The following is a 19303-nucleotide window of genomic DNA, read 5'->3' as shown; positions in this document are numbered from 1 at the left end:
CACCTAAGTGTCCATCTTCGGAAACCCCCTTCTGAAAATCCTGCGTTTGCCACTGCTAGAGATATCGTGCATGTGCGTTTTTTACACTCTGAGGTAAATTTATCCCTCGGACTCTGAGAGCCACATGCAGGTGCCGTGCGCAGCCCCCAGGGCCCTGGGCCCTGTATGAGGAAGCGGCTAGCACACCAATAGTTATGGCCCTGGATGATGGTAATAAATATCTCGTCAAGTATACGGATACTGTAGGTTTCAGGCTCATTGCAAGATGTGGGTGCACATACAATATGTCCAAATAGAGAGATTGCAAAATGCTTGTGCATTAGGTCAGTGGAGTTCAGTATTATTATCCTCCATACACAATACCGACAGTCATAATCCCGCATTGACCAACACTCAAATTACCGACATGGTCAAAATATTGGCATTCGCTATGCAGACATGTTCAAAATACCAATATAGCAAAATGACGACATTTAAAATGCCAACATGTTGAAATGTCTATGTAGACACAGGTGGACATGAACACCGTCTAAGGGGCAGATTTATTAAGCTTGGAGAAGAGATGAACTGGAGATAAAGCGGAGAAAAGGTAAAAGGAGATAAAGCACCAGCCAATCAGCTGTGTTTGAAAAAGACAGTTGGGAGCTGATTGGCTGGAGCTTTATCTCCTTTTACCTTTTCTCCGCTTTATCTCCAGTTTATCTCTTCTCCAAGCTTAATAAATCTGCCCCTAAGTGTGCTGCGTCACCTCACATCGCTTGCTGAGCTCGCCATGCTTCGGGCACACCTCCAGGTCCACTAGGATGGCGCCGTGCCCAATGGTGGGGGGTTTGCACACGTGCACATGCGAACATGCACAAACCGTGAGTTTTACACTCGCCACGCCGTTCCCTCGGGACAGGGATGCCTGGAGGCGGGCAGAGGGCGGCAGCAGGGGAACACCAAGCATTTTATCGGTGACCCCATAAAAACGCTGGCCATTCCCCTGGGAATGCAGGTGTGTCGGTGCCTGCGTGGGGTGTGTCGGTGCCTGCGTGTCAGCGCCTGCCCCCTCTTCAGGCATCTCTGCCCAGGATAAAAGTCTGTAAAGACTGACTTTTATCCACAAACGGGGAAAACAATCATTAGATGGTCAGCGACCAACGAATAATTTTTCGTCTGGGTGGCCGCATGTGAGGGGGTGTGTTCGCGTACATATCCCCTCGCGTGCTAATCTGAATCAGGCCCAGTGGATTATGACCGTCTGTAGTGATTGTGTCCGTCGGTAACTTGACGGCTACCCGGTCAGTGCTGCAATAAAGGAACATATGGCAAAGATGGGACCATACTTGCCTACTTTTGAAAACTAGTTTCAGGGAGATTATAGTAGGTAATAGAATTTTGCACAGTGCCCAATTGAGAGGACGTGTCATGCTCCAGCCAAAGGGCGTGTCTAGTCCCATGTATGCAGAGATTGTGAAAAGAGATTGTGAACGTGGCACCTAGAAGCGCGGGTGTGTTCTGCTACATCTGAGAGGAATCTTGTAAAATTACTTATATCCAAATATAGATGACCCCAAAGCAGTTAGTAAGAGCTACTATACTTGGTAAAGTGCTGGGAAATGGTGCTGATGATTCATTGTAAATGTATCTATCTCTTATTCCTGTTTTCCCAAAAATGTAACAGTGTAATGTGGGCTAGGTGATATGATAGGGAGATTGCTAGACTAATAAGGGAGAGAGGGAGATTGCTGCTGTGTCAGGGAGTCTCCTGCAGAATGCAGGAGGGGAGGTAACTATGATGTAACAGTGTAATGTGGGCTAGGTGATATGAGGGAGATTGCTAGACTAATAAGGGAGAGAGGGAGATTGCTGCTATTTCAGGGAGTCTGCTGCAGAATGCAGGAGGGGAGGTAACTATGATGTAACAGTGTAATGTGGGCTAGGTGATATGAGGGAGATTGCTAGACTAATGAGGGAGAGAGGGAGATTGCTGCTATGTCAGGGAGTCTCCTGCAGAATGCAGGAGGGTAGGCAATTATGCGTGGGACTGGCCCTGAACGTGGGACTGACCCCGGACACTGGCAGCTGTTATCCCCTAGGGTAGCAGTAAAAACAGTGGCCCAACTGAAAATAGCTTCTGAAAAATGAAATGATTTCCATGCTATAAATACGCGTCCTGCTGAATAGAATCCCTGTGTGTGTGTGTAGTAGTAAGGGGAGAGGCTGTGATCATCGCTGAACACACCTACCCTGCCCTCCCTCTTCCTGCACAGACTATAAACCTCTGTTGTACATTAATTCTGCAGACTGCCAGAAGGAATCCAGCAAGCACACAGCCCATATAGTTATTTTTGTAAAAGTTCCCCTTTTGTGTGTGTCTGGTGTTTGCTGAGAGCACCATGGCTCCGTCTCACAGAGAGTTTGCCAACGCGGGGCAAAAGTCTGGGCTCCAGATTTGGAGAATTGAGAAAATGGACCTGGCACCGGTACCTGAAAACCTACACGGGAACTTCTATGTGGGAGATGCTTATCTGATTCTGAACACCCTGGTGAAGAACAACATTAAGTACTACGACCTGCATTACTGGCTGGGTGAGTACAGAACGGTGCTGTATTGCGCTGGCAGCTATGTGTGCCTGCTGGGTAAGCCTCAGACAGAGGGCTTGTCCCGTCATCTGCGATCATACATAGTAGAGAGGTGAGCTGATGCTAATAATCCTGTATTACAGCATGTCACAACTGGCGAGATACAACCAGCTCTCCAATGTTTCATATACAAATACTGCACAGACAATGCAACTACTTTTTTTTTCTTTAAAAATGTGCTTTGTGTGATTTTACTGTTCACCTTAAAGTGAGTTCTTCTGTACCTGGGACCCCTAAATGTAATACAGTATTATTTATTATCATCATGATTTATTTAGAAGGTGACACAGGGTTCCGTTACTCTGCATAAGGGGCAGTATGGACGGTGTAATGGTTAGCATTACTGCCTCACAGCACTGAGGTCATGGGTTCGATTCCCACCTAACTGTGCGGAGTTTGTATATTCTCCCTTTGCTTGCGTGGGTTTAATACGGGTACTCCGGTTTCCTCCCACATTCCAAAAATATACTGGTAGGTTAATTGGCTACCAACAAATTAACCCTAGAATGGATGAGTGTGTGTGTACATGTGGTAGAGAATATAGATTGTAAGCTCAGGAAGGGAGGGGGTTTTGGGGTGATCGCACAGGACTGCAATATGGAGAGGACCCCTATATACCAATAATCTGTGAAGATGTTAGCAGGGGTGTGCTACCTCAGGACAAGATTAATGGACATTTGAAAAAGAGAGAAGAATGTCCTTTTACTAGGTGCACCTTATAGAATCTAAAATATAACTTTTATTTATTACATTTATAAAAGGCTGCGTAAATTTAAAACCATATAACAAACAAGGGTGGGTAGACACACATAAAAAGATGGGGTGGCAGGCAGATGTTCGCTGATGAGAGCTGGAATATTCAGATTTTATTATATCTGCAAGGATGGCAGTGAATAGGGCTAATTAGGTGTTCGACCAGTTATATGTCTGGTACTCTAATAAAGAATATAAAGTTCTGCTCGAAGAGTCTGACTTGTTGCCCTTATTTGTTCAGAACTTCTTTGTGGCTCAATTACACTAACACAGTTGCCGTGTTTATGCTAATCACAGGCAATATTACATCACTGACACAAATGCAGCTATGATAATACTAGCTTTTCCGATATGTCTGCTCTATATGGTATAAGAGAGACCTGGACACACGTGAATCAGTGTGCAGTCGGAAGTTAGTGGGGGTATTGCGGGGTTAAATATATCACCCAACAACAATTGTACCCCTATGTACTAGAGTCCCTGTCGAGGGTACCACTAGTACATATCCTTGCAGATATAATAAAATCTGAATATTCCAGCTCTCATCAGCGAACATCTGCCTGCCACCCCATCTTTTTATGTGTGTCTACCCACCCTTGTTTGTTATATGGTTTTAAATTTACGCAGCCTTTTATAAATGTAATAAATAAAAGTTATATTTTAGATTCTATAAGGTGCACCTAGTAAAAGGACATTCTTCTCTCTTTTTCAAATGTAGATTGTAAGCTCCACTTGGGCAGGGACTCAAATATTCCCTGTAATGCGCTGCAGAATATGTATGCGCTATATAAATAACTGGTAATAAATAATAAAGGGGAGAATGTACATACAAACAGAATTTGGCCCATCTAGTCTGCCCCCTTTTTAACCATATTGTTACCCTTAATCCCTATTTCATCTTTATTTCTTTGTAAGGATGTCCGCATGTCTATCCCATACATCAGGGGTTCCCAATCTTTTTCTAATCACGGCACCCTAGAGTTTCAGAATTTTTCCACAGCATCCCTAGGCCCCAAAAAATACATATCAAATTAAGTAGATTGTGTTTATATGTGCTTCTTAGGTTCAGTTAAGTGGTAAAGGGCAGGATTTGGTTCTGATTGTACACATTTTATTATTGGCAGCCACCAGCACTGGTTTTGTCCAGAAATAATTGATCATAAATAATTAGAATTTGTCCTGGACGACCAGCCCTAGGCACCCCTGCAAGTGTCCCGAGGCACCCCAGGGAGCCTAGGCGCACAGTTTGGGAACCACTGCCATACATGTTTAAATTGTTCTGCTGTCTTTAAGTCTCTACCACCTTGGATGGGAGAATATTCCACTACCCTTTCTGTGAAGTAAGATTTCCCCTGAACCTCCCCCAAGTCTCAGCGCGCGTCCTCGTGTTCTAATTCTTTCCTTGATTTGAAGAATGTTTCCCCCACCTGGACCATGTTAAAACCCTTCATATATGTGATAGTCTCGATCATGTCCCCCCTTTCCCTACTCTGCTCTAAACTGTATAAATTGAGATTTTTTTAGTCTTTCCTGGCAAGTTTTGTATTATAGGCCATGCACCATGTTAGTTACCCTTCTTTGTACCGTCTCTAATGTATTTATATCCTTCTGGATCCTTCCAGAACTGGACAAAGTATTCTAGATACTGTAAAGTCGTACCAGTGACCAGGGCCGGTGCTAGGGTGTCCGGCGCCCTCCTGCAAACCATAAATTTTGCGCCCTTTCACATTGCCATTGCAACAAGCTGCAGCCCGATTGTGGGAGCGTATGCAACATGCGATCCTATGGAGGATCTCAGGTGCATGTACATGTATGCATACACCATCTCAGTGCTGTGTCCACAAAATGTTGCAGGCACTAAAGGTGCCCATCGCATCGCACAGCATGCATGCAATGTGTGTGCGATCAGTAAGCAGTACAAAATGTGCAGCCCATACTTTTTGTACTGTGCGATGCCCGCAGGAGCGCACATCGCATCACACACTGCTATTGCAGCGTGTATGGCCACCTTTAGGCACATAACCCAGCCCATTATTTAAAAAGTGGGTACTCTTTACCTAGAACGGCGCCCGCGATTGGCATCGCAGGCGTCGGGGGTATAAAATCGCGGCCATCGCATGCACATAAAAAACGGGTGCGACGCGATGCCCGCGATGCCCGCGATTTCCCATAGGGATCAATGTTAAAAGTGTGATTGGACGCGATTTTTGTGTTAAATGCCTCAATGCCCGCGATGTGGCCATAGGAAACAATGTTAAATGGGCCACAGAGCCCTAATAGTGCCCTTGAACTCTGAAATGGCCCCCACAATTGTTAACGCCACCCCACGATCAACGTCAACCCGAAGCGTGGCGAGCGCAGCGAGCGCGCGAGGGGCGGCGGTACGCGTCCTCCGACCTTTTCATACCCCCACTATTCACGTCGGCGTGGAGTTGAGAATAAAATAGTGTGGCGAGCGCAGCGAGCCACCGAGCCCGAAGCGTGGCGAGCGCAGCGGATACCTGTGAAGCCCGCGAAGGGACGCGTTTACCTGTGAAGGTATCCGCGTCCCCTCGCTGCGCTCGCCACGCTTCGGGCTCGCTGCGCTCACCACACTATTCTATTCTCAACTCCACGCCGACGTGGATAGTGGGGGTATGAAAAGGTCGGAGGACGCGTACCGCCGCCCCTCGCGGGCTCGCTGCGCTCGCCACGCTTCGGGTTGACGTTGATCGTGGGGTGGCGTTAACAATTGTGGGGGCCATTTCAGACTATTTAGGCTCTGTGGCCCATTTAGCATTGTTTCCTATGGAAAAATCGCGGGCATTGAGGCATTGAACACTAAAATCGCGTCCAATCTCACTTTTAACATTGATCCCTATGGGAAATCGCGGCCAAAAAAATTGTTATAAACATGTATAATAACAGACTCACTGTTCTTTTGTTGTTTAACTCTTGTGTAGTCCCTCCTCTTCTATCTGCGTAGTCAGGACACTGAGGACACCATTACACCCCTTTCGTGACTGAGGGGGAAAGGAGGGGAGAGAAGGAGGAGATGGAAGAAGAGGGGAGGAGATAGAGGGGGCGGAGTCTTGAGAACTGGCAGTGGCACTGGCACAGAACACTGAGAAGAGGGGAGGAAGGGCGGCGCTGCTTCCTGTTCATCATTTGATTGACAGCTGACAGGCGCAGGGAGCAATGACATGACATGTCATCCAGGCATTCACAGACAGCACTACATGCCTCAGTGCAAGTATCCGTGAGGAAGAGGGGGCAGGTCACAGGAGGACAGTGTGTGCGCGGTGCAGGGAGCTGCTCAGCCTCTCCATACTGCCGTCCGCTGTCAGACAGGCACTGCGGGCAGCTTGCAGGCTGTGTGCACTTGCAGTGCAGGGAGCAGCTCTTTGTACTGCCGCCCGCCCGCTGTCAGACAGGTGCTGCGGGCAGCGTGCAGGAGGCAGTGACAGTGAGGGCTGAGGCAGCTTTAGCAGAGCAGGGAGGGAGACAGCGCCTTTTCAGCATGGCGCCTCCCTGCTTTGCAGGAGCTGCTGAGTGAGTAGCGCCGGCCCTGCCAGTGACCTATACAGAACTGAACACAGTACTCTAGATGAGGTCGTACCAATGACCAAGGGGCAGATTGCACGAACTGCACAGGAGAATATTACACTATCCAAGCACAGAGTAAAGGCAGTATAAACTTGGTCAATGGATAACTGCAGGGTAGGGGATTAATATTAATATATGTTTTATTTATTAATTAACAGTTTCTTATATAGCGCAAACATATTCCGCAGCACTTTACAGATAATATTTGAACATTCGCATCAGTCCCTGCCCCAGTGGAGCTTACAATCTATATTCCCTACCACATGTACATGCACACACTGACATTCTAGGGTTAATTTGTTGTGAGCCAATTAGCCTACCAGTATATTTTTGGATGGTGGGAGGAAACAGGAGTACCCGGAGGAAACCCACGCAAGTACGTGGAGAATATACAAACGCCACACAGTTAGGGCCATGGTGGGAATTGAACCCATGACCTCAGTGCTGTGAGGCAGTAATGCTAACCATTACACCAACCCTACTGCCCCTATATAACACATGGTGGGAATTGAACCCATGACCTCAGTGCTGTGAGGCAGTAATGCTAACCATTACACCAACCCTACTGCCCCTATATAACACATGAAATGCCTTTGTTTGTACCTCTTTGCATTACTCTGTAGGAGACCTCAATGGGTTAAGTGCTGCCTCTGATTAAAAACCCTCCCATGACGAGGCCGTTGCTGCTGCTGTCTTCCATGGGCCTGAGAAGCGTGTGATGAGCTCCATCATTCAGAGCTCAGCACAAGCCTGTCAGCCTCTGCAAAGTCTCATAGGTCAACTCCCAGTAATGCACTGCACACTTTTAAATAGATAGAGGGGGAGGGGGGGGCAGGGGTACTGACCCCCTGAGGCCCCTCCCCCCTAATCCAGCCCTGTATACAGTGGCATTATTACTTCTTTCTTTCTGCTGCTGATTCCTCTCCCTATGCTGTCTGACTTGCTTCCTCATTGCTTTGTTACATTCCCAACCTGCCTTTAAGCCTCTTAAGTCACTATACAAGTGCAGACTAATACCACAGACAGTATGGGCCTGATTCAGGCCTGTTCGATAGTCTGCGTATGTTCACAGCCCAGCGAACAGGTAATGCCTACGCCACCAGGCCCAACGCCTGCCCCCCCTCGCCACGTGAATCCCTGCATTTGCATGGGAGTGGATGTGTACCCTTACACATTCCCTCTCATTTTGCTGCGCGGGCAAAAAATAATTTGATAGTCGCTCACCATCTAATGTTTTTTTTCACGCATGTAGATAACAGTCAGTCTAGTCTGACGTTTAACCTGGTCAGCAATGGCCGAATTCGGGGTGAGCGCTGATGTCATGTGATATCAGGTGCCCGCCCCAAGCAGGAATAGACACGCATGAGTCTGCAGGGGTACGCCCAACAGGTTCTCCCCCGCACCACTTACATGCCATGTGCAGGGGGAGGGGGGGGGGGGGGGGGGGGCTGGAGGTGGCGGGACCAGTTGGAGGGTATTCCAATAGGTTTGATGTATGCAGTGTTGAACTGAGACATGAAGGACCCTCCAGGGGTCCCTCCCTACTGTGGTAGGTGCCCAAGCTTAAGGGGTGTGTAGAAGACATGCAAGGAGAAGGGCCTCTTAGTAAAGGAGGGACAGGGGTGTGTCAGGGCCACCCACTGTAATTGGCTGAAGGGCTAATTTTGTGGTACTTTCCACAAAATTAGCACCCAAATTCATCCATGGTCCTGCTTCACCATGCCACTAACCCCTAGAAGAGGTGGTGGGGCCTTCAGGCAGTGGGGCCCACTGGAGGTTTCACCTGTATCTCTGTAGGCCTGTCCCCAATACTCTCAGGTTCTGCCCACTTCCACACAAGCTCCACCTCCTTATGCATTCATTCTTGCATTTGGCTATCAATGTGACCCCAGATCTTTATGAGTAACCGTGTTCCATTCTATTACTGTATTATTTAGTAGCCTCTTTCTCATGTCATTATGTACACGGAGATTTGACAACAAAACTAAAACAAACAGGATAGATGTCTCTGAGGCCAGAACCTTGGCAAGAGGCGCGCAGATCTGTTTATTCAGGCAGGCGCGGTGCCAAGGAAATTATTCTTATGAAGAAATGTATGTGAGAGATTCCTGTGTAACAGACATTAGCAGAGCGCTCTGCGAGACATCAATGTGCGCGTCGGCTGAGTGCAGCGGTTTCCGATGTTCTATTATAAATGAAGGTTTCTACGTCTATTGGGGCCATTAAGGAAAATTGCCTCATACTAACAGTCTCTCTGTTTTATTTATAACGGAACTTGGCCCTGCGTAGTGATTTACTAATCCCAAAATAATGCAAACTGTAAATTGTGTACAGTAAGGGCCTAATTCAGGGATGTATGCAAGCCAATGTTTCCGGACACCTCCAATGCTTTTATAAGCTGCACTGTGAATGCAGCGGGGGATGCAATTAGCATCCATCTCTAAATCATCCACTCAGAGGCGTACCTAGATATTCGTGGGCCATATAGCAAAAGTTTGTAAGGGCCCCCTATTTAGCAACTGATGGTGATAAATGTATGTAAAACATACAGCAAAGATGGGCCCCCTTCAGCTCAGGGCCCCATAGCAGCTGCATCCCTTGCACCTATGGTAGTTACACCTTTGCATCCACTAAAGTTTTCTTGTACTGTCTCAGCAGGTAGCGGCCTCATATGTCCAGGGTGTGCAGTTAAGGGCCCCTCCCCCTATGTACCAAATACTGTTTAACCCTTTCAGTGCCAACATCTCTACGATAGATGTTCAAGATAACTGCTAAATATGCCGAGGTCTCTCAAATTTGTTATATAAATTCAAATAAACAGTTTGTGTAAAAAAAATATTATATTTCCTATATAAAGTAAACATTACAGGTCATTATGATGAATAAAAATGTTTGCTTGACAATTTTCACACCTATTTTGACAAAGTCACTTGGCACTCAAAGGGTTAAGTCCATTATTTATGACTACACACAGACAATACTATACTGCACTTCCCCTCTCAGGAGAGACCAGGGTGAATGCAATAGCCTGTGAGAACAATCAATGGAGCACCTATCAGCTGCAGACATGGATCTGCAATCAGCCAATCAGATGCAGCAAATACCGTCATCATCATCATTATCAGTGTAAATGTGCCTGGTGCTTAGGCATCTCCGTGTGGGTCTGCCTCAGTTTGCAATTACGTTATTATGCCCTTACTGGGCTTGTTTGGAATTAGAAGTGGCCCATAGAACCAATCAGCTGCTCTGTATAATTTTATAGAATGCAAATTCTAGATGTTGCATCAGTTCTGATTGGTTGCCATGGGCCTCTTCTTCTCCCTTATCACTGCTTCATACATCTACCCCTCAGATAGGTATGCACTCTTACCGATCAGCCGCACGACGCACCGTCCTAACGTCACAGCTGGGCATGCATCTGTATTTTCCCACCCTGCTTTGACTACAGTTCCCGCAGCAAGTGTATGGGCAATCCGCAGGGACACACAGCCAGATGCACCGATATATCGCCAGGTATATCGGCCATCGGTTGTGCTGCAGAGCAAACAAGATATATCTACGAATGAGGTTGTTCGCAGATATATCGGATGTATGCACCCGCTGAAGGGCCGATATATATCACCCAGTGTGTGACAAAAATAAAACAAGGTCCAGTCATCGATCATCATCTCCTAGAATATTTCAGCCCCATGTTGCTGATGAGGAGATTGGTGAAAGGAAGGGGTCACATTTAATGAAACTGCGTTCCGTTAGCTGGGCCACTTACAAGTAATCTATGGGATAGCGCTGGGTGAACGCCCAGGGTCACAGATTCTCTTATGTCAGAATGATGAAATTCCTAATTTACAGTGAGGATTGGAGAGCCTATAACGAGGTTGTCTTGTGTAACGTATGGACCTAATAACTTACATTAATGATTTTATGCTTCGTTTTAAATGCCTAATGGATATTAAACGTTTATGAAGCACTTGGAACTGTGCAATGGGTACTCTTTACCTAGAACGGCGCCCACGATTGAAATCGCGGGCGTCGGGGGTAAAAATCGCGGTGATCGCGGTCATCGCGGGTAAATCGGGATGGCCGCGATGCCCGCGATTACCGCGATTTTCCCATAGGGAACAATGTTAAAAAGCCTGATTGACCGCGATTTTACACTTAAATGCCTCAATGGACCCGATTTGGGTATAGAAATCAATGTAAAATAGGCCACACAGCCCAAATAGGGCCAATGAACCGTTAAATGTCCCCCCAAATTTTTAACGCACACTCCACGATCCACGCCAACCCGAAGCGTGGCGAGCGCAGCGAGCCCGCGAGGGGCGGTGGTACGCGTCCTCCGACCTTTTCATGCCCTACTATCCACGTCGGCGTGGTGTGAGAATATAATAGTGTGGCGAGCGCAGCGAGCCACCGAGCCCGAAGCGTGGCGAGCGCAGCGAGGGGACGCGGATACCTTCACAGGTAGACGCGTCCCCTCGCGGGCTTCACAGGTGTCTGGGTCGCCACGGACACCTGTGAAGCCCGCGAGGGGACGCGTATAACTGTGAAGGTATCCGCGTCCCCTCGCGGGGCTCGCTGCGCTCGCCACGCTTCGGGCTCGGTGGCTCGCTGCGCTCGCCACACTATTATATTCTCACACCACGCCGACGTGGATAGTAGGGCATGAAAAGGTCGGAGGACGCGTACCGCCGCCCCTCGCGGGCTCGCTGCGCTCGCCACGCTTCGGGTTGGCGTGGATCGTGGGGTGGCGTTAAAAATTTGGGGGGACATTTAAGGGTTAATGGGCTCTGTGGCCCATTTAACATTGATTCCTATGCCAAAATCGGGTGGATTGAGGCATTTAACAGTAAAATCGGGTCCATCGCGGCTTTTAACATTGATTCCTATGGGAAATCGGGAGCATCGCGTCGCGGGCATCGCGGGTGCATTTATGGCCGGCCGCGACGCGACCGACACGATTTCAAAGTTTAACATTGGTTTCAATGGGAAATCGCGGGCATCGCGTCGGTCGCGTCGCGGCCATACATAAATGTACCCGCGATGCCCGCGACGGGCGCCGTACTAGGTAAAGAGTACCGTGCAATGTACAGAAAATGCTTCTCCAACAATCTACAAGAGATTTATTTTTGGTCACTTTAATTGCCCCGTAGCAATTTAGATTTGGATGAGTTATTTTGTTTCTGTGCAGGGTAACTACTGGCTGCTTTATTTATACTCTACAATTTAGATTTCTGTTTGAACACAGCACACCCAAATCTAAAGGTCCGTACACCATACTTGCCGACTTTTGTGTTCTCCTCTCCGGGAGAAGCCCGGAGAGGAGACCCGATAGAAGCATGTCAGGGGGGCGGGGCAGACACCATCAAGCCCCGCCCACATGGCAGGCACAACGCAATTCGCAGGGGGAGGGGCTAAAATGATTAAAAATGACGCGATTTGCGGCATTTTAGCCCCGCCCCTCACCGCGGACCCACGAAAACCGGCATTTTGTGCAGCATGGAAGGGGGCTGCCTGGCCAATGCGGGAGGATTGCCCTCCGTGCGTGGTTCATGAATTGCATCGTTACTACAATGTAACCTTCGCCTCTTTCCAACACTTTAATACGCCAAGCAGAGTATGCAAATGGTTTTTACAGTGTTACCCTGCAATAGTGGAAGCTTCCCCATTACATCCCATTCCACCTATATATTATTATCCTGTACTGCGGATATTGCAGTGTGATAAACACAAAAGCGGTGTACATCATAAAAAAAAAATAACTGATTGGCCGAATGGGCGAACCCAGTAATAAGTTATTCCTTTTGAATAAATGAGCGAAAAATTAATAAAACCACTCTAATAGAATAGGTGCCCATGTTACGTAAGTTCCCCCTTCATTATATACATTTATACTCCTTCCGCAGGAAAAGAATGTTCCCAGGATGAGAGCACATCTGCCGCCATATTCACCGTGCAGCTGGATGATTACCTTGGCGGGAAACCCATTCAGTACCGGGAGCTGCAAGGACACGAATCAAGTGTGTTTGTTGGATACTTCAAAGGCGGAATTAAGTACAAGGTAAACTAAAGATGTCATCCAGAACTGTAACAATGCTTCCTGCGTTCTCTGCAATTATAATAATGCCTGAGAGAGTTGTGGCTCGTTATCATCTGCCGTCTGTTGTCAGGTTCTGCACCTGATCTTGTCATTCCTCCTTATTTACAGTAAATATACTGGCAATCCCCAGTGTTAGGCTTTTTCTATAGGTAACATGAACAATTATCAAAAATAATTAAGTAGCAAGGTGTCTTAAATTCTTAATAAGCTACTTATAGCACTATTAAGACACAAGAAACTGGTATAAGGAATTATATATTACCAGTTAAATGCCCATCAAAATGACGGCTTCTGCAATGTACTTTCACTTTGAGCTGTGACAGTTTTTACTTTCGTATTTGAGCATGACAGTTTTTGGCCCTCGAACTCTACAACCCACCCCCAGTCCCTAGCTACTCTCACCTTTAATGTCTGTCTGCTCAGCTCCCTCTCTCCATATCCAGAAAGTTTGAAACAGATCAGTGTCCCTGCAAAAATTGCTTTCACTTTCTGTTATGACATCTTTTAGCACACAAATAAGTCATTTGGTCCATTATGTGGCCTCTCGTGTTCACTGGTGGTACTTCATCTCATAGAGGTGAGGAGGAATTAGCCTTTTACATATATATATAGAGAGCAGTGGCGTAACTATCGTCCCGCAGCCCCCGCGGTGGCGGGGAGGCGCTGAGGGTATGTGGGCGCCGGGGGGGCTGCGGGACGATAGTAACTCACTGGTTGCCTTCTGCCGCCGGTGGTTTTATTTGCACCGGGTCCCAGCTCTCCCGAGTCCCGGCAGCCGCAGCGCTTCTAATACAAAAAGGTGTCACTTGGAAAATGGCTGCCCCATACCGCAGACAGTTTTTCGTCTGCAGTATGGGGGCAGCCATTTTCCAAGTGTCACTTTTTCATTAGCAGCAGTAAACGGGAGAGCCGCCCGGGACCCGGCGCAGACGGATGCGGCCACGCCGGCCAGAGGTAACACACACAAACACATACACACAAACACGTCACACATACATACAAACACACACACAAACACAACCCCCCCCCCCTGCCGTACCCCGGCTCCCCTCCGCTCCGTTTTTTCTTTCCGGGGGGGGGGGGGGCGCCTCCTGCATTGTCGGCAGGGGGGCGCAGAAAATCTAGTTACGCCGCTGATAGAGAGAGATAGTAAGGTATAACATTTTACAGGTCACTGGCCAAGCAGCAATGCCTTGTGAAGATTTTCTTTATTTCTTAGGATCCCTTTTACAAATAATTATCTCCTTGGCAAAACCTCTCTGGCTAGCAAACAAAAATGGCACTTGGTTATATTCCCAATTGTAGTCCACGTGGATTACAAAGAATATTTTCGTTATTTAAATTACAACTTTTAATCATGCACCATTTTTATTGCCTACCCTTTTATAGACAATTATCTCCTTTTCAAAACCTCTCTGGCTGGCAATTAAAAATAGCAGAGGTTACTATTCCCAATTGTAGTCCACGTGGATGGCAAATCAAGCAAATGTTGAAAACTGTGAAACCCCCCCCCCAAAAAAACATATATCAATACGTAATACTTTCCCCATGTCACTTATGCAGCAAAACATACAAATGAGAATTTTGTTAACCATTTTATTAACATTTGACATTATGTAAGGTATATGATCATGTCAACATGGTTGGAATGTCGACATTCAAATTGTCAACATGAACAGAATGTTGACATGCACAATGATAGAATGTTGACAGATGAGTTTTGCTGTTTCTAGAGTTAGGTTTAGGCCAGAGGCGGAACAACCATTGTCGCAGCAGGTGCATTGCACCGGGCCCCTTAGGACAAAGGGGCCCACTGCTACTTAGACCAGCAATGAGTTTTTGGGTTGAGGAGAGGGCCCAAATTATATTTTTTGCACCTGGGCCCGCCACTCACAAGTTCCAGCCACTGGTTTAGGCTGCAGATAGCGTTCAAGTTAGGGGCTCTGTGTAAGGAAAACCACATTGTCAATACGCCCAATGTTGACATTCAAAATGTTGACATTCCAAACATGTCAACATTCTGAATTTCTGATTTTTGTTGTCACTGTATACATACATAACAAAAGCACCTGGGGTAATATGCATGCCTATCAAATGCACCCCCAGGGGTATTATACATACCTAGCAAACTGCATTTAAAAAATTCCTTCTGGTGTCTAACTGCATATGACAGAACCTTTGCAATTTTTGCCAAAGGAAAAAATCATTAAAAAAATGTTTTTCTTCCATGTATCCATAAAGCAATTTATTAAACCAGTTGAGAAAAGCACTGGGATTTCGAGATTTTTTATTGAATGATTTCCCAGGTGAAATTATATGACCCTGAACAGGTTTCAACCAAGTTTTTGACAAGGCGACCGTAACCAAATGTGAACTGGATGATACGCATGTGATGTGACACGTTAGCGATTAAATTTATAAAATGTAGCAGTTTTTATTTGTGAACATGTAACCTCGAACTGCAAACTTTTTTTTACTATTTAAAAAAACATTTAAATAATGTTTTTTAAAAAAGATAAATATTTTAAAATATTCATTTGACCCAAACAGCGATCCTCTAGCAGAATACTGATCTGCACATGCAAACCGCAGATTCGAGTTGGTGTCTAGCTTGTCCGTTGTTCTTGTGGTTGAGTGGTTTTCTTCTGGATGCTTCAGTTTCCTTTCGCGGTTCGTTTCAGTGTGTCGGTATCCCTGAGGTAGGGAATAGAGTATCTGGATGACAGGTCAACAGTCAATAAGCTGGCGCCATATGATCAACCTGGTCAAAGGGTCAACATGGTTAAATGGTTGACGTGACAATGGTCGAAACAAGAAGAGTCCGACATTAACTTTTTTGGTTTTCTTTACTTTTTTACACTTTACCATCCACATGGACTCTAATTTGGAACAGTAAAGTTTACCGGACATAGCGGTAGCGGGCCGAGGCACCTTGCCAGCTTCACTCACCATAAAAGGGTACTGCGATACACTCATTTGGGGTCCATGTGCTGAAATCTACAAATTTGCACCAAAAAAACAAAACAAAAAAAATATCATGCCAATCTTTTCATGTGTCAACTTTTTGTCCATTTTGACCTTGTGTAAGTCCACCTGTTGAGATCGACCTAGACACTCTGGATGTTTTTGCTGTATTATACCACTTCCAGGGAATGGTAGATGACCCCTTAATATATTGGCGCTATGTAACTAAAGGGTAGTAATACCAATAATGATGATGATGTTTCTGTTCTCCATTTATTTCTCAGGCAGGTGGGGTGGCTTCCGGCTTTACTCATGTGGTTACTAATGACCTCAGCGCTCAGCGACTTCTGCACATCAAGGGAAGGAGGATCATCCGGGCTACAGAAGTCCCTCTCAACTGGTCCAGCTTCAATAGTGGAGACTGTTTCATCGTTGACCTTGGAGCTGTAAGTCAGACAATGTTATTTTGATGCCTCGCTGCACTTCCCCTCTTATATTTACCATAAGGCCCACCAGAAATGCCGGGTGGAGAGCAACTTAAACACTTTCCTGCAGAGGCATGAGAGGTGTCCTCTATAGGTCAGAACTGTCCAACATATTGCACCTAGGTCCGCAGAAAGTCCTTTGTGTTTTTGGATTTCCTAACAGTTATTTTCCCATACCAGATTACAATCAATACATTTGACCTTGAATGATCCACAAGGTTTTGTTTTCGGTACAGCCAATTAGCGTAACATAATATGTGAATGGACTTAGAGAACAATAAACAATACATAAGGAAGATGATCACATAATTCATAATGCAAACATTAGGAACGGAGTTCGTACCACTAGATAAACGTAATACAATCCAGGTAGATCAGGTCATTGTAATTCTATTTGTTTCATATTGTTCATTGAACTAAAGTCTACGTCTGTTTTATGTTACACACTGTGGGGCAGATGTATTAAGCTTTAACAAGAGATAAATCCAAGGGTGATAAGTAGAGATAAACATCCAGCCAATCACCTGGTAACTGCCATGTTACAGCCTGTGTTTGAAAAAAGTCAGTAAGGTGCTGATTGGCTGGACGTTTATCTCTCCTTATCACCCTTGCATGTATCTCTTGTTAAGGCTTAATACATCTGCCCCAATGTTTGGTATATTTAAAGGGTAGCTCCCTCTTTAGATGTCCCAGGAGTCATCAGAACCCATATATACATATGCAGCCAAATTCTGTCATTAGAGTTGGATTTGTCCAAATGCGTACTGAGATAGACCTTGTTGGGCCCCACTCTCTGAGGGCCCCATTCCTTCCTCTGGGGGTCAGTAACTTGGTGGAACAGATTAATGGTTGAAGGGTGTTATTATGGAACTACACCAAGAGTAGACCTTGGCCCTCATTCTGGTTGACTCGCGCCTTACTGAGTCTTAGAGAACTCACCCCGACGGGGATACGCCCCCTTCTACTGCCGTATACTAGTGAAGACTGACTTATAGTTGCGTGTACCGGAACAAAGACAGGGTGGGAGGCTGACGTCATGTGACGTCAGCCTCCCCCCCCCCGGCACACTGCATCAGGGCCACATTCACATGGGAGCGCCCAGCTTTTGCATAGGGACACCCATGAAACGCTGGGCGTTCTCATGCCCAGCCGCCACCACCGTGCTGGTCGGTGAAGGCGCCCGCACAGAAGCCCTGCACATGCGCAGGTCAGAACCATTGGTCACCGGTGCAAAGATGCCGGGGACCAAATGGATTAGAATCTGCCCCCTTATGTCAAAGAGGGTGGTCCTGACCCACTCCTGCCCTCTCCTTTGATTGTCATCTCTAATGGTTCTTCTGTGGCAGCTGGCCCCTCCACCTCTGGTGGTTGGACTCAAACCTTAAGCTTGGACCTCTACCAATTCATTCCCCGTGAAACTTTTAGCTTGAAAAGCCTGTAAACAAAATATATTCAAATACATTCAAAGTACAGACCTTGTAACGATACAGCTGCTGGATATTTCATGCAAATATACTGGTAATAATAACCAGTCCTTTTTTATATTACAAGTAGCGCTAATAGTTACAGGCTATGTCAGCTTACTGCTAGAACAGGTTAAACTGGCAAATGCTCCCAAAACGATATCTTGGAGATAATGGTGTTTTTAAAAGTGGAAACTATTTGTAGGCTGCTGACTGTAGACTTACTCATCGCTCTAAAGAAAGTTGTGAATAGGCTTACCATACCATACTGTCCCTTTAAATTATGACAATAATGAATTACACAGGTTCTGTGGCTGGCTGGCTTTCAGCCTGCATTTCTCCTGGTCTTAATCCGCCACAGAACCTGTGTGCTGTAATTTTTGAGCGTCCTAGTTTAAAGGGCAGTATGGCAAGCCTACATATAAACTGCACTGTGATTATCAGCCTAAAGGCCCCCCTACACTTTGCGATTGCAGGGAATCGGATGGAGAAATCTAGTGAAAGCATGTGTGTGACATCCGATATGATGCGTGTTCCAGTGCATCAGATCTCTAGGTCAGACCCCCTCCAGGCGGCAGGGAATGGGGATCGCACGCGATACATCACATGCAGAAGTATCACGTACGATGTATCGCATGCGATCCTGACACTCCGTAAGGTCTGCGAGGGGAGGAGTCACATAGGGGGCCTTACACATTTTTGACATGAGTTTGGATGGTTACGGGTTAGATGATGCTTGTCTTAGATGACAGTATGATGAAGTACACTTACATATCCGCTCGCATGCGCCAGTATAAAAAGTAAGTCTATGCTTAAGGTGGGCGATATTGGCTGAAATCGCTGGAACTATGGTCCCTGAGCGACCATATTGCCAGTGATTTGGAGTGCTGCTGGTGATAAATCGCCAGCTGCGCGCTCCCGTGTGCACTCCCTAATGGTCGCTGTTAGCAGGAGCATGCTACTGCGACCAGCGGCTTCCCCTGGCGCTGAGCAGGAGGTCAGCGGAGATCAGCAGCAGAAGGATTCCCTTCTGCTGCTGCTCCCTCCTCCCTTCGAGTCCCTCCCCCCCTTCTCCGTGACAGCAGCAGCAGACGCTGCTGCTGCTCCCTCCCTCCTCCGTTCGGGTCTCCGTCTCTCTCACCCCCCCGCCGCGTGATAGCAGCAACCAGACGCTGCTGCTCCCGCACACCCCCCGTGCCCCCCGTGACAGTAGCAGTGTCTCCTTTTCATCGCAATATATCGCTAGCAATCATATTGCACCGTGTGTACACACCATTACTTTCAGATGGCCACTTTCTGCCGAATTGGGGGAGTTTCCATGGACGTGC

The 19303-nt window shown here is 46.7% G+C and overlaps 1 protein-coding gene across 1 annotated transcript in view; it reads left to right on the top strand.

Annotated features, from left to right (window-relative positions):
* Positions 1-2258: 2258 nt before the first annotated feature.
* The window catches only part of SCIN (scinderin), a 101819-nt gene continuing 84774 nt past the window's right edge, over positions 2259-19303 (top strand). The window contains exons 1-3 of the mRNA XM_083186815.1: positions 2259-2574; positions 12870-13024; positions 16312-16473. Coding sequence (XP_083042941.1) covers positions 2382-2574; positions 12870-13024; positions 16312-16473 — 510 coding nt within the window. The 5' untranslated portion in view covers positions 2259-2381. The remainder of the gene's footprint in view (positions 2575-12869; positions 13025-16311; positions 16474-19303) is intronic.

The sequence above is a fragment of the Crinia signifera genome, chromosome 5 (assembly GCF_055691185.1).
Source record: "Crinia signifera chromosome 5, ASM5569118v1, whole genome shotgun sequence".
Taxonomy (NCBI): domain Eukaryota; kingdom Metazoa; phylum Chordata; class Amphibia; order Anura; family Myobatrachidae; genus Crinia; species Crinia signifera.
This window is presented reverse-complemented; position numbering and strand designations above follow the sequence as displayed.